Source organism: Vulpes vulpes, chromosome 11 (assembly GCF_048418805.1).
Source record: "Vulpes vulpes isolate BD-2025 chromosome 11, VulVul3, whole genome shotgun sequence".
Taxonomy (NCBI): Eukaryota; Metazoa; Chordata; class Mammalia; order Carnivora; family Canidae; genus Vulpes; species Vulpes vulpes.
The window spans coordinates 24512954-24528039 of NC_132790.1; the positions used below are offsets into that span (position 1 = coordinate 24512954).

Consider the following 15086-nt stretch of genomic DNA (forward strand, 5'->3'; position numbering starts at 1 on the left):
AAATGAGAACACATGCAAAGCCTTAGCCCAGGAGGTGTGGGTACTTCATTGTGGCTTATCAGCATTATCATTTGCATCATTTTCATTGCCAACACTAGGACTGGCTGGAGACCCTCCAGGCAGGAGGGAAGGACCCCTTTGCCCCAGGGACTACTGACCTGGGTCAAAGGTGGGAGACCAGAGGAGAGAAGTGATGTCTAAGTCAGGAGCCCGGCTAGATGTGCTGTGATCCCCTAAGCAAGTCCCTGCCCTCTCTGGCTCTCAATCAATAAATGAACCCTCAGCCAATAAAAGACGCAAAGTCCCCAGCTCTGGAGCTCATGTTTGCAAGAGAATCCACCCCCCACACACCCCATTGCAGATTAGTGACTTGTGTCACTGGAAGCTGGGATGCAAATACAGATGGTCAGGGTGGGTTCTTGGGCTGGTATGAGCTGGGGGTGGGTGCCAGCACAAGGCTCATCTCCTTAGAGCTGCTTGGCAGTTCCTAGGGGACTATGGAGGGCCCCTAGGAGGAGGAAGGCTGTGCCCACCCAGGCTGTGTTGCCATGACGCTGGTCTCCATGGTGCCAGGCACGCAGCCCTCCCCTTGTCCAGGAGGGACCGGAAGTGACAGGATCTGGAGGCTCAGGCCCTTGGGTCCCCTCGGCCTGTCCCTCTGTCTCCATCAGCCCCCCTGAGATCCCCTTCCTGAGGGCCTCAGGAAGGAGGGCAAGGAGGAAGCGTGGTTTCTACCTCTTTTGACAAGAGTACTTCAAATGACTGAGGCGCAGGGAGAGACAGGGGTACAGAAAAGTGAAGGATTGAGAAGCTGAGGAGACAGACGGAGGGAAGAAGGGTGGGAAGGAGGACGCTGTAGTCAGGGAGTGGGATGTGCCTCCCAGGCTGACAAGTGGTGGGAGGGCTGTCCAGCCCATCTCTTTGGTCTCAGTGTTTTGAGGCGTTCGGTGGTGGGAGGACAGAGTGGAGGAGGAGGAGGAGCAGGGTGGGGGCAATTTTCCTAGAGAGCTTTATTGTGGGGGCGTTCAGACACGTGCCATATGTGTGTGTCTGCGCATCTGGAAGCGCAGGCTGAGGTGTGCAGGCACCACATGTATACAGGGCAGGAGTGTGTGTGTGTGTGTGTATAGCATGTGTGCGCCTGTGCCACTGTGTCTCCAGGGTGATAAATACAGCAGTAGGAGCTGTAACCAGGGCAGAGAAAGTACGGAAATTTCCATAAGCTGAGAGTGGCATGGGAGAGGGCACACGTTAGGGCTGGAGCAGCTTGGGCTGCTGACCAGGGCACCCTGATCTAGTAGCTCTTCCCTAGCTGGGGGCAAGTGACCTGGGCATATACACATGGTATAGAGGAACAATACAGAAGAGCTTCCTGAAGGAAGTGTCATACTGGAGGAGAGGTTGGGAGGGTCATGTCAGTTGTACTTATGTGTATATGTGAGACAGACATTCCCCAGATTAGGGCCTGGATCACACTTTGGTCACAAAGCTAGCTAAAGGAATAAGAATTATTCTTGTTCTGGTGGGGGAAGACCCCAAGGAGCCCATTTGACTGGGGTGTGGTTACATTTAAGAGACAGGAAAGGCAAAACCCCAACACTAGAGGCATGGGCGACAGGCCCCAGGGCACTAAGCTGCACTCACAAATGGCTGCTCACTGCAGGGTCACGTCACCTTGGCCCTGGTTCATGCTGGTCCCTCTTCTGAAGACGCCTTGCCCTCCTCACTCCACCTGCAGAAATCTGCTTATCTTTGTAGCCTCGTCTCCTTCTGTGGAGGCTTTCCTGATCGATACCCCTACCACAAGGGCTTCCCCACCCCCAGCACTTACTTATCTGCTTCCCCTCAGTGTCCAGTAAAGCTCTGCCCACAGTAGGGTTGAAGAAGTGCTTGTTGAAGTAAAATATATTGGGCCTGGAGAAGACTCTGGATGCTATGTCTCCCCAGACATGATTGGGAAGGGGATTGTCAAGGGACAGTGCTAGGTACTTCACACTTATTAGCTCATTTAATCCTCCCATTAGTAGGTACTATTAATATCTCCAAAGTAGATGAGAACAGGGATGATCAGAGACCTCAGAATGTCAGCCAAGGCTCCAGAGCTTATAGATGCGAGTGTCGGCATCTGCCCAGCTGGCTTCCACACCCATGTTTTTCCAAAACAGTGAGCTGTGCGCAGGGGGGTCGGGAGCCACTGGAGCATGGGGCCAGATAAGAAGGCCTTAGCTCCAGGCCCCCTTCCAATCCCTTGGTTCTGGGGGAAGGAGGAGGCAGGGCCCATCTTCCTCATCAATTTCCTGCAGAACCAGGGGTCTCCCGAGGCCCAGAGGCCCTCAAAGCCTGCTGAACACTTTGCAGTCTGGGCAGGTTGAGCAGGAAGGAGGTGGCAGAGAGAGAGAGAGAGAGATTGAGAGAGAGAGAGAGAGAGAGAAAGGCATCCCCCCTGCATCACCCAGCCCTCCCCCACTTCCCTCCTTCCTCTCTATCCCCAGTGCCCTCACCACCCAGGCTGATTTGCCACAGCCTTCTCTCCCAGGGCTCAATGTGGTCCCCTGTGATCAGGCCCAGACTTGGGTCACCCGGTCCTTCTCTCCCAATACCTCAATCCACCCCCAGCCCAGCTTGCACCCATCCCTACCACGTGTACCTGGCAAGGCTTCCAGGTTTCAGGGCCATCTTGGGGGCACCTCCTCCTCCAGAAAGCCTCCTTCCTCTCCAAGAGCTGCTCAATACCTCTCAGCAGGTCCAGCTCCAGGCTCCTCACACATCCATCTCTCCCCATCCCCCTCTCTGCTCCTGCCAACCCAACCTCAAATAATATGTGAATAAACCACTCAGGGTCCCAAGAGGCCCCATTTCTAGTAGTCCTTGTCACCAAGACCAGTAGAACCTCCTGCCCTAATCCACTCATCCTACTGTTGTCATTGCCATAATTCATTAAGGTTGAGGCCTGGAGGCTCCTGTTGTAATGTCATCCCTGGTCCCAAGGGAAAGCACTTTAAGTTATCATTAACTCCTTCCCCCAGGGGATATAAGGGGCCAATTATAAGTAAAGAGAGCAGAGTTGACATCAGGAGGGATATGGAGGTGGGAGTCCCCCTCCCCCAAAAGTGGGATAGTAGAACTGATCTCAGTTCTGATTCAGGAGAGCTCTGTGACCTTGGGCAACTCACCTCCCTTCTCTGAGCTCTTCTTCCTCTGTAAGGAGGAGACAGTGCAGAGAGCACAGGGGCTTTGAACCACAGTGGATACTTAGAAAAAGGCTGTTCTCTCCTCCTGGCTCCTAGATCCTGGGAGTCCAAAGCACTTGGTGTTGCCTTCCAGAATATCACTAGCCTTGGAGTCAAAGGCAGGGCCAGGTCCCACCCCACACTCCAACAGAACAAGGCCTGGTCCAGGACAGCTACACCGGGGCCTCCAGAACCTGTTCTGGGACCCGCTACGTTGAGCTATCCGTGGCTGCCCCCTGGTGGCCCAATTCAGTCACTGCAACCAATCCCTGAGCTGGGGCCGGTACACTGGCAGCCTAGCACTGGGGCATTTCTGGTCTCATCCACCCTTTCTGGGCCTCAGAACTAGCTGGTCAGTCCAAGGTCAGATCCAGGGAAGAATTCCAGCCCCTGAGCACTTGGACAACAATCTCGTCCTAGCTGCAGGCAGAGTGGTCAGACTTTCAATCTGTCAGCCTAGCCTGGTGCAGCCCACCCAGGGCAGGGTAAGCGTGGGAGACGCAGGGGCATAGCCCCAGCCTGTGAAGCTGGCCAGGAAACCCATTCCACTCTGGCATCCATCTCCCCTTCTCAAGAGACTGGAACAAGGAACCTGGAGTTCAGGTCCCTCAAGACTCCATCCACACAGGGGCCTGACCCAGGGCAGGATCACATGAATCACAGGTCACGTGACCTATCTCTACCCCACCCCCCTTTGCCCAGCCCCTACTGGCTGGGGCTAAGGTTGGGAGGTCAGCCCTTCTGCCTGCTGGGCCCCTGGAGAGAGGCCATAATGAGGCTCTAGGCAGAAGGAGGAATGTGGTGTCTGGCACCTTCCCAGGGAGTCCCAAATCGGTCTCTAAACAGCTCGTTATCTCCCCCACTTGCCAGGGCCTCGTCTTGTAGGAGACAAGCAGGCAGTGCCCAGTGAGGGCAGCTTCCTGGTGTAAGGTAGGGCCAATCTCTGGAGGGGCATGCATAGGGACCAAGGGACACCTGAGGCTCTTCTTCCTAACTTAATAGAGCTCCTGTGATTCTGTGACCTTGTGTCTCAGAGTGGCTGGTGAGGGGCTGCCCTGAGCCACTCACATGCTACACCTAGGCCCTGGCTGAGACATTAAACTGCAGCAGGGAAAGGGGCTCGCTCCAGCTGGGATCTGTCTTGGCCGGGGTCAGGAGCAAGTGGCTAAGGAGCTGAAGGCCCAGGTCCCCCCACCTTCACGGAACTAGGCACTCACTCACCTCTGGGCCTCCTGAACTCCTGTCCCCTCCTATACCAGGACACCTAAAAGCCCCAACCAATCACAGGCCTCAGCAACATAGGATAAAATATACAGATATATTTATATTATCAAAAGGCCCCCAAAGTGGGGAAGGGACACCAGGCAGCCTGGGCCCTCGCAGTCAGCCTAGACTGGAAGGGGTTCCTGAAGTCCCCCCGGGCCCAGCTCTAGGCTCCGGAGAAACTTACCCAAGAGCTCCTCCCCATCCCAGCTAGGTGTTCCTGTAGAGCATCCACTCTTTGCTGTTCTGGACTTCGTGACAAGGGGGTGGGCTCCCTTCCAGCGGGGGCCCCAGGGCCTTGGGCCTCTGCAAGGATGGTGGTCCTCTAGAGTTCCCCATTGACGCCCATCCCATGTCTCCAACCCCTCAAACTCAGGGTGGGTGACCCTGGAGAGGGAGCAGGCCAGGCCAGGAGGGCTGAGCACCTGGACAGAGCAGATGAGGGGTTCCTCCTCAGGCAGACCCTGCTGCCGCCCCCCTGCAACTTCCAGGCCAGGGAACCCCATGCTGCAGTCAGGACGTGGGATGTTGGGGGAGGGGGCTGCGGCTTCCTCATGCGCCCCCTGCTGGTTCACACCAGGCACGTAGGGCGTGAGGGTGTCTGAACAGGAAAGCTTCATGGCGGCAGAGTCCCAGCGGCAGGGGCTGGCTCCTGTGCTCAGACGTTGCGGAGGAGCTGTGGGAAGGCACAGAAGCCCAGACTCTATAAGCACCCTGTGAACGTTCACAGGGGCCAAAGGGGCCCTGCTGAGGCTTCTACGGCTATTCTGTAATGCTGGCCTGGGAAGGCTCAGGTCAGCTGGGGTCCCCAGGGCAGGGCAGAGAGGGGGCTCCTCCAACAGAGCCTGCCAGGATTGGTTGGAGGATGGAGGGAGGGGGCCAGAGGGCAATCAGGAGAGGTGGAAGGAGGACCCCTTCCAGGTCCCAGCCCCCTGCCCACAGGGATGGAAAGCCACTCACAGAAAGGGGGTCTGTGGTGAAGGCAGCCACACTCCGGCGCATTTCGTTCTCACTGCCACGCAGGGGGATCAATGACACGCTGCCTAGCCGGACTTCAGGCACAGCCCGGGACACACGGGAGGGCTCCGAGGGCCACACCAGGCCGTCATGCTGGGGAGCAGGTGAGAGGAGGGCACTCAGCTCACCCGGACACTCAGCTCCAGATCCACCCACCCATCCCAGAAATGCCTCCGGCTATGATCTGAGGTGACACCCTCAGCTTTGATCCCAGCCAATATGAGAAGCAGCTGTTAGGAGAACATGACTGTATCCCTGGCAAAACCCAGCCAGTTATGTTACTCAACAACTCCTACCTCCAGGTCCACTGACAAACTGCTCCAAGAATCTGACACCAAGAAAACAGTTCTAGAGGAACATGTGTGTGCCTTTCACCAGGAACCCAGAAAACCATAGAATCCACCTGTTTTCCTTTAGGCTTGACTACCAGAAAGCTCAGGGCTCAAAGGACTCAGCCCAGGACCCTAGTACAGTGCTGTCTCCCTTTTCCCTAAACCATTCTGAACTCTCATTTAAAATCGATTGGCTTGGGGATCCCTGGGTGGTGCAGCGGTTTGGCGCCTGCCTTTGGCCCAGGGCGCGATCCTGGAGACCCGGGATCGAATCCCACGTCAGGCTCCCAGTGCATGGAGCCTGCTTCTCCCTCTGCCTGTGTCTCTGCCTCTCTCTCTCTCTCTCTCTCTGTGTGTGACTATCATAAATAAATAAAAATTTAAAAAAAAATAAAAATAAAAATAAAAAAATAAAATCGATTGGCTTGAGCCCACCCCCTCCCTGCTCCTCCCCCCGCCCTGCTCTGGCTCCGAGCCCTTGCTAGCTTGCTCCCACCTGGCCCACTGCAGCAGCCACCTTACCCACCCCATCTGTCCTCCTCTGTGCGCCGCATCCAGAACGAGCCCTCTCAGACACCAACCTGCACACCACTTTCTTGCTTCAAACTGCTGACTAGGTCAAATTCAGCTTTCTTGGAATGGCCTTCAAGACTCTGAGATCTGGCTCCTGACTCCCCTTCCAGTGTCAACTTCTGGCACTCCTGGCTTCTCTCTTTACACCCCATTGGGCAAGCTGTAGTTCTCTTACCATGCCTAGGCATAAACTGTTCCTTCTGCCTAGAAGCCACTACCCCCACCCTCACTGCCTTTGCTTGGTGAAGGCTTTTTGTCATCCTCAGACTTAACCTGTGACACCCCCTCCTTGCTGCCTTCTCCACCCACCCACCGCCTCCCCCAGGTAGGGTCCCCGGGCTTTTCTCTGTCTCCATACACTGATCACACCGGGCCATGTAACAGGCCACGTCTAAGTCTGTTTTCCTTTCTACCTGGGGAGTGCCTGAGGGCAGGGGTCTGAGTCCTCTGTCTCTAGCACATCTGGCTTGGGGCTGGAGGAGATAGGACTTTAGGCAGGGTTTACTGAGTAAATGAGCAAGCGAGTGAATTAAAAGCAACTCAAAATCTCCTTGAAGCAACTAGTGGCCTTTATGGTGAAGAAACAAAGATACCCATTCTCCACGATGGAAGCCTCCTAGGACCCCACCCTCCACCTGGTACCTGCACAAAGAGGAAGGTGGCAAACCACTCCCGGAGCTCTGTCTGCGTCTCACAGCACAGGTACCTGCGGGGTAGGGCATACATCTGGATGCTGAGCAGGGAACACCCTGCCTGTCTCCCCAGCCCAGGGTCTCCAGGCAGGGCACAGATGTGGCCAGTGAAGGGACCCAACCAGAGGGGACACACAACCATCTCTCCTCAGCCTGGGGTCTCAGGCCAGTGCCCTCACTTACCACTGCTGCTTCTCATGCTTCTCCGTCTCATGCACCACTGTGAAGCCCCAGCTGCAGAGGAGGGGCAGGTGGAGTCACATAGCATCCCCCAGAGGGCTCCCAGCCTAGGTGCCCAGGACAGAGCCCAGAGGCCCAGGCCAGAGCCAGGGGGCAGAGTTCAGGGCCTTCTTGCAATCAGACACATTCTGGCCACTGTGTCTTCTTCTCAGCCCACACCAGCCCCCCAGGCCCCTTGTTCCCCATCGCATCCCCGCTTCCCCCAGGCCTGCCCTAGTCCCTGAGAGACAACCAGGCCCAGTCCACAGAGGAGAGGAGAAAGTTAGAAAACCAGGTCTGACGACTGCAATTAATAACAATAATAGTGACTATGTATCACTTTTCACCTCAAAAGCATACAACCACCCTCTGAAACAGGTGTACCATTATTTTCCACATTCCACGGATATAGGAAGTGAGGCACAGAAAGGTCCCAGAGGTAGTCAGTGATGGGATTTCAATCCAGGCCAGTGGTTCTCAAAACCTGACAAGCATTAGAGTCCCCTAGATGGCTTGTGCCACACAGACTGCTGGCCCCACTCCTCAGGGCCCATGACTCAGCAGGTCTGGGGTGGGACCAAGAATCTGGGCTGTTGACGTTTCCTGGTGGTGCCGTTGCTGCTGGTCTGGGAGACCACACCTTCAGAACTATGGTACCAACCCCTGTCAAGTTCAAAGCTCCGGCTGTGCTGCCTCCACCTACCCACCCAAACCATTATGAGCTCCCCCAGGCCTCATCCCCAGCTCACCACGTGGGTGGCCGGAGTTTCTTCTTCACTCCCAGGTAGACTTTGAGACTCCTGACAGGCCACTCCTTCTCAGGCCGGTGACTCTGGGGTGCAGGAGGGCAGAAGAACGGCATTTCAGTCAGTCAGGGCAGGAATTGGGGTGATGGGGTACCTCCCTCCTCCCTAGCCCCTTTTGCATCCCAGCACAGGGAACCTCCTTCAGGAAGCCTTCCTGACCAAGCCCTTTCTGTTCACCATCCAGCCCAACTAAGCCCCCCAGGCTTCTCTCCCTGCAGCAGCATCAGACAGTCAACCCTCAGTCCCCGAGGCAGTGGCCATTCCAGTAGAACGATACAGGGCAGTGATTCTCAGGCCCTCCCTGATGTCCTGCAAACTGGAGAACTGACTTGCAGCATTGGCTGAACCAGTGGAGGGAGAAGTCTGCACATCACCCTCTGGTACCAAACCCAATGAGCGCATATGATCTGAGAGCCTCAGCTGGCTGCTTGGGTCTGTTTGTCTCTAGTTATTTACTCCTCATCCCTCTCCACCCCACGGAGGCTCCAGGGTTGACCGTGTGAACAGAAGACTTGTGGGGTGAGCAGTTACTAGCTCTTTGGTTCCACAAGGGGAAGGCTGATGACTCAAGCTGAAGCAGAACGGCTGTTTGGTAGACCAAAGGAAAAACTTTCCAGTGGTCTAGGGTCAGGAAGCGAGAGGCCGATATACTGGGGAGGGGCACCAGAGCACTCACAAGCACACCTCTGGCCCCTACCTCTGCATATGGGTCTGGGCTCAGAAGGCACAGGTTGGCTCCGAGGCAGAGGTATGGGAGCAGTGGCGCCCCGGGCAGAGGCTGATTGGAGGTCAAGCTAATGAGCCTTCTACCTGCTTCGGGAGCCACCTGCTCAAAGCCCTGCCCCCACCAGGCCCCCCAGGCACCAGGTGGGCACCGAGGCGGATGGTAGGGGAAGGGGACTCACTTACAACCAACACTGGGCATCAAATATTGAGCCACCTCCACCCTGTCCCCACCATTGCTCCCAGCCACCCCCAGGCATGGCTCCTCAACAGGAACAAAAAGAAGGGACTAGAGGATGGCCAGGGAAGTGGAAAGGTCCAGGGATTGGTAGACTCCCTGGGAGGTTACGAAAGGATGGGCTGCCTTGGGATTAGTGGAGATTTGGCTGCTGTCACAGGGGATGTAGTTTAAGAGGACTTACTAGGGACCTTTTGCCCTGTTTTTACCATGACCCTCCCTGACAACCAAGGCTCTGATGAGGGAGCCCTATGTCTCCTGCACATAGCACCTGACCTGACAATGGCCATATGCCCAAGAGGGCTGGAGCAAACGGGGGTGCAGGCAGGGAGGAAACATGGCAGCGAGATGGGAAATCAGGCTGCAGATATAGGGCAGACGAGGTGTGGGTGAACACAACGGGGAGGCAAACCTCCATGAGAGCAGGGAAGAAGCCAGGCCGAGAGCACTGAAGAAGTCAGACGACAGGTTGGAGGGAGCCAGGTGGAGTGGGAATGAAAAGACTTGAGACTTAGGAGGTTGTGAAAGAAATTGGTCTGCCGGGGTGGGTGGGGGGAGCCTGTGTGGCTTAGTGGTTGAGCATCTGCCTTTGGCTCAGGGCATGATCCTGGGGTCCTGGGATAGAGTCCTACATCGGGCTGCCAATAGGGAGCCTGCTTTTCCCTCATAAAATCTTAAAAAAAAAAAGAAAAGAAAAGAAAAGAAATTAGTCTGCGGGTCTGGAGAACAGTAGGCTCCAGGCATGACAGGAGAAAGGACTCAGTAGGAGAAAAACTAGGTTGCAAGTATGGAAAGCAGGAGACTGACAGAATGGAAAGCAGGCTGAGGTACTGGAAGAAGCTGAGCTGTGGGTGCCAGGGAAAGAGAACTAGAAGCAAGGGGTAGAGTGAGTTGACAGTGGAAGGAACAGCCTCGTGGGTGTGACATAGGAACGACAAGACAGTTCCAGGCAGGGCGTGGAGAGAATTGTGGGAATCAAGGAATTCAAACCAGTGTGTGACTCCCTGAGAACTAGAAAAAACAATCCTCAGACCTCCATTTCCTTAGGCCCTGGAGTGTGCGGCGTATGCATGGTACGTGTGTGACAGGAGTGTGGCTGAGACGGGGAGGGGACGTCTATCATTGTAGGACTTTGTTTCTACTCAAACAGCTCGTGTTTCCAGCATTTCTAAGGTATGAAGTCACTGGAAGAGAATAAAGTTCACCCTTTGATGCTCAAAGACCTCTGCTGGAACCAAGCTTTTTCTAGAATGTGCTTTTCCTAGGTGCCTCAAGGTCTTTAACAACAGAAGATGCCCAGGACTAGGCTTGGGTGTCTGCATATCCTGAACTGCCGGCTGTTGTCCCAATTTCAGTCTGTTGCTCCATAAACCAGCAAACAGCAGAACTACCAACACCTGGGTAGCCAAACCACACCCTTCTGGAGCTTCTGTCAGAGAACACTACTTGGCCCTGCACAGATCAGCCTGGCTCCTGAGTCCTTGATTTCCTCTACTTCAAGGAATAGAACCTGAACTCTGTGGCTAACAAATCTGGGTTTGAATCCCAGGCTATTCCACCTAGAGACTGCCTTAGGCAAGTCACTTGAAGCTTGTTTTTTCGCCTGTGAAATGGGCACCATATCTGTCCTCACAGGACAATAGTGAGATTAAATGTCCTAGTATCTGGAGGGCTGGGCACCAAACCTAGCTTGATAAACATTAGATTAGATCTTTTTCCTTTTTCTAGTTCCCCTGCCTTCTCCGCTCCATGCTAAGGGATCAGCTGCTGCTTTTCCAGGTGCCTCAGCCATCTTCTTCCCCTCTGCCCACACTGATGGTCTTGCTCTGCTCCAAGGGGCCTAAGCACCCCTATAAAGAGACGGTCAGGGAAGTAACATCCCAGAACCAAGGGAGACTGAGTGGAGGGGTAAACAGACCCAGAAGTAAGTAATCATAGAGGGAAGCAAAGGAGAGAAGAGGCATTCCCTACAAGGGTCTGTAGGAGCCCAGGCTGCATTAACAGATGTATAATGTGCAAAGAGAGGGAGGTGAGGATCCTGCTCTATTTGCTCTGCTCCCTCCATGGTAGCTAGGCCTATCCAGTGTCCTCAGGAGAGGTGAGGGGCAAGAAGGGCTACAGGCACCGGTGGGGCCAGCTATGGGAGCTCAGGCTAGAACCCTGGGCATGGAAACATTTCTGCTGCCCATCTCTGCAGGGCATCTATGCTTTGTGGCCCCTACGGCATAGCTGGGACCCACAGGGGCATTACAGGAGGCAGATTCTCAGCTGAACTTGAGCAAGGGCCTTCTCCCAGGCAGAACTATCCCTCAATGGATAGGGCAGTCCTGAGGAAGGAATAGATAAGCTCCCCTCCCAGAGCTGTGCACATAAGGGCTGGCGAGCATCCAGGGAGGCTGAGCAGGAACTCCAACCACAGGCAGGATTGTATCATAAGCCTATGTAGTCCCACCCTGGCCTTTTAGGATCAGGGCAGTAGCACAGACATTCTGATAGTCTTGAAACTATCTCTCTCCAGGCTGGGAAGAGGATGGCTCCAAGGGTGGCAGGATATGAGGGTCAGAGCACTAATTCAAACCTAGGGGCCTTTGTTACTGGCTCTACAGCCTCTATACCAAGTCCTTTGGAAAACTGTAAAGCATCACACTGATGGGGGTTCTGCCTTGGGGAAAGCACTGTGGGGCAGGGTTGGGGATGGAGGTGGGAGCCAGTGCTGACTGGCAAGGGATCAAGGAACCATGCCTGGGGACAGCCAAGAGCTCTGGCTGTGTCCCCAGGCTCCCACCAGGCTCACTTGGCCCCCAGGCGGTGTAAGGAAGCTGGCAGTTGGCTCATAGCTACTCACGGTCTCAGGGGCCCCGCTCCATGGCCTCTGGCTCTGTTTGATAGAGGATCAGGGTTATGGAGGAAGGAGGTCCAGGTCCAGAGCCCGGACAGTGTATGCAGTGGTGCATGGCGGGATGTGGCAGGTTTTTAAAAAAGGGGACAAGGGGCCAAGATCTGGGAGGACACCAGGCATGTGGACAGAGTGGGCATGGAGGAGATACAACCTGTGAAGTGGCGAGGCATGTGTGGGCCACAGGTGGGGGCTGTGGGGGCTGTCACGATGTAGCATGTTCTTGTGGGTGCCGTGACAAGGCCCAGGCACAGGTGAGGCGGCATGAGCCTGATGTGATAGCATCCAGGTACTAGAGCCTGGTGGGGCTACAGGGCACAGAAGAGTGGCCGCCAAGGGCCACGGCGGAGGCTCCCGGAGAGTCTATAGCTCTCCGCCACCACTGTGCCATCCCAAGACCCCACGACGGGGATGCTCTCACTGGCAGACTCTGGCAGATGTTAGTGAATGCGTATGTGAGCACACTTGTGTGCCAGTGCTCATTGCAGGGCAGGAGCCATTGGGGTCACTTACCCGGATCTCCTTGTAGAGCCGTAGGCAGCTGCTGTTGAGGATGAAGTATCGATCGTGAAAGCCACCTGAGGGCAGGCCCAGGCCCAGGAGGCTACGGTCTTCGCGGAACTTCATCATGCCGTGCTTGGTGTCACCCACGTGGCTGGCTGGGGGAAGACTGGAGTGGGCATGGGCTGCCCCGACCCCCCTGCCCCGGGACAGACACCCGGGAAGGGTCCCAGGATGAAGGAGGCTGCCCCAGCCTATCCTGGCCACCAACGAGCCCTGTACCACCAGTTCCCACCCAGTCTCTGAAAGAAGGGACCTGCTTGCCTGCCCAGCCCTACGGGCCCCGCACACCGGGGGCCACCACCTACCGAGGTACAGCAGCATGGCCTCCATGGACTGGTGCTTCTTCACCACCAGGTAGCTGTCTGTGCCCAGCCCGTGCAAGATGGGCAGCACCTTCTCCGAAAAGTGCAGGGGGCGCTCTGGGGAGAGGTCACACCTGCTGTTACCACCTGCTGTGGCCTTATAGCACCGAGGGCTGGCACGCACACATGTCACCTACTCTCCCAAGGCCTACCAGCAGCACAACACACCACCATCATCATCACTCTTTCCACACCCGAGCTTCAGGCTTGACACATCTGGCTAGGACCAAAGCTGCTCCAACCCACACATCCAAAACCATGCCAGTGATCTTTCCTGTGTCAAAACACCACCCACCAAGCCATTCAAGCCAGAAACAAAGCCTCCCCATCTTCCCTCCATATGTCAAATCTCTTTGCTTCTGTCCATCGCTGTTGCCACACCTTTCTTTGCATGTTACCATTTCCCTTGGACTAATGCCGTGGCCTTCCTGTGGTCTCCAGTATGTGTCTCACTCCCTGCCCCTGCCTCTCCTTACCCAACAGCAATGAACAACCTCTCCAAAATCCCATCACTAACCCTTCAATGGCTTTGCACTGTGGTCAGGCAGCCTCTGCCTCTGTCTTCAGCCCCACCCTGTGACACAACCCCTTCACTGCCATCTCAAGCTCCTCGAAAGGATGATGTCCATGGCCACCACAGGCCTTTGCCTGTGCCACTCCCACTGCCTGGAGGCACTTTTCTCCCCCTTTACCAAGTAACTCCTCTTCTTTACCTCCTAACACAGGGACTCCAAAGCCAGCAACCCTGTTACGAGCTCCAGTGGTGCTGTGGCCCTTTCCTGCACAGCAGTTATCACAGCCTTGGTTGTACAGCTCTCCCACCAATTACGGCACTGGTGTCAATTCCTGACCACACTAACCCCTATGAGCAGAGGGACTATGAGTCTGACTCCCCAGCCCAGCAAATAACAGGAAAACAAATGAACAGATGCACCCTCATCCACCACTGCTATTAAGACAACCCTTCGCCATAAAATGCCTTTACCACCCTCTTCACCACCATGACTCCCTCACACCACCATCACAACCACCCTCACCGCCACCACCCCACCCCGTGCCACCCCACCCCTCCTGCATGGCCATCACCACCTACTACTCCCTTCACCACTAATCCAATCATCAAATTCAGCATCACCACCCTTGCAAGCAACATCATCCTCACTGACACCAAGAAAGCATGGTATCGTAGCTGATACCACCTACCTCCTTCATCATCCTTTCCATCAACCACATTACAGCCATCACCTCAACCCCTGCCAGCACACTATCACCACCATCCCCAAGATGACAGTGTGACAGCAACATTGGTCATCCCAAACTCCCCTGTCGCCACACTGGGGAGCATGGGAGAACAGACTGGGGCTGCAGCCCAGACAAGAACAGACTGTGCCACATTCCGCACCAGTCCTGGTAGCCACCCACCTGCTTCCTCCCTCTCATTGACTTCAAAGCAGGTCCAGTAGTCCCTCTCCCTGATGCCCACATTCCTGCGATCCAGGATCTCCAGGGTGAGCTCCTCAGCTGTCATGGATGCCGGTATCTGCAGTGGCCGAGATGGAAGAGGTCAGCCTACCCTGTCCCGGCCTCTGCTCTGCCACAATTTCACTGTGTGATCCAAGGGCTGAGCCCACCTCTCAGGTCCTCTGGAGTCTTGGAGTGTTGGGGGAGTGTCTCTAAGGGGTCCTGAGTTACTGGGTGGGGAGGAGGCAAAGAGAGGCCCTGACACCAGCCAGATAAGGGTTCCAAACTAGGGCTCCCCCTTGGGATGGAAGCTTTGCTCCTCTGGTCACCTGAACCTATGCCTAGCCCAACCCGACTTTTCTGGTTCCTTGGCTTCCAGGTCCCCACCCCCACCTTGATATGCTGTTCTGTGTCTGCCTTCTTCTCCTCCAGGTACACTGTGCAGATGAAGTCACCGGCATGCTGTAAGGAGATAGGGCTCAGCTAGCGATCCAAGGAGGACATGCAGGTAGCTATTCTGAGCCCCCTACCCCCAGCCCTGTCTTTCACCTGGGTCCCACTGGCAGTGCCAGCCACCCGCATCTTCACAATGGCAGTGATCTCTTCCCGCTGCTTCCTCAGCTCCTCCTCATCCACCTGGGAGGGTGGGAGGCACAGACAGATGGTCACTGCCACCCAAGAGGCTCATCCCTGCCCTTCACTCCCCACTG

General features: G+C 55.6%; 1 protein-coding gene across 14 annotated transcripts in view; it reads right to left on the reverse strand.

Annotated features, from left to right (window-relative positions):
- Positions 1–4529: 4529 nt before the first annotated feature.
- ARAP1 (ArfGAP with RhoGAP domain, ankyrin repeat and PH domain 1) overlaps positions 4530–15086 on the reverse strand; it is a 64633-nt gene continuing 54076 nt past the window's right edge. For 6 of the 14 annotated variants that reach the window (XM_072727340.1, XM_072727342.1, XM_072727343.1 and 3 more), the window contains 11 exons: positions 14926–15012; positions 14770–14838; positions 14338–14455; positions 12859–12972; positions 12503–12648; positions 11939–11971; positions 8076–8158; positions 7291–7341; positions 7058–7121; positions 5454–5603; positions 4530–5169 (listed from right to left, as the gene is read on the reverse strand). In XM_072727340.1, coding sequence (XP_072583441.1) covers positions 5152–5169; positions 5454–5603; positions 7058–7121; positions 7291–7341; positions 8076–8158; positions 11939–11971; positions 12503–12648; positions 12859–12972; positions 14338–14455; positions 14770–14838; positions 14926–15012 — 933 coding nt within the window. In that variant the 3' untranslated portion in view covers positions 4530–5151. The remainder of the gene's footprint in view (positions 5170–5453; positions 5604–7057; positions 7122–7290; positions 7342–8075; positions 8159–11938; positions 11972–12502; positions 12649–12858; positions 12973–14337; positions 14456–14769; positions 14839–14925; positions 15013–15086) is intronic. The other 8 variants (XM_026010545.2, XM_072727346.1, XM_072727345.1 and 5 more) reach the window with 3 other exon arrangements.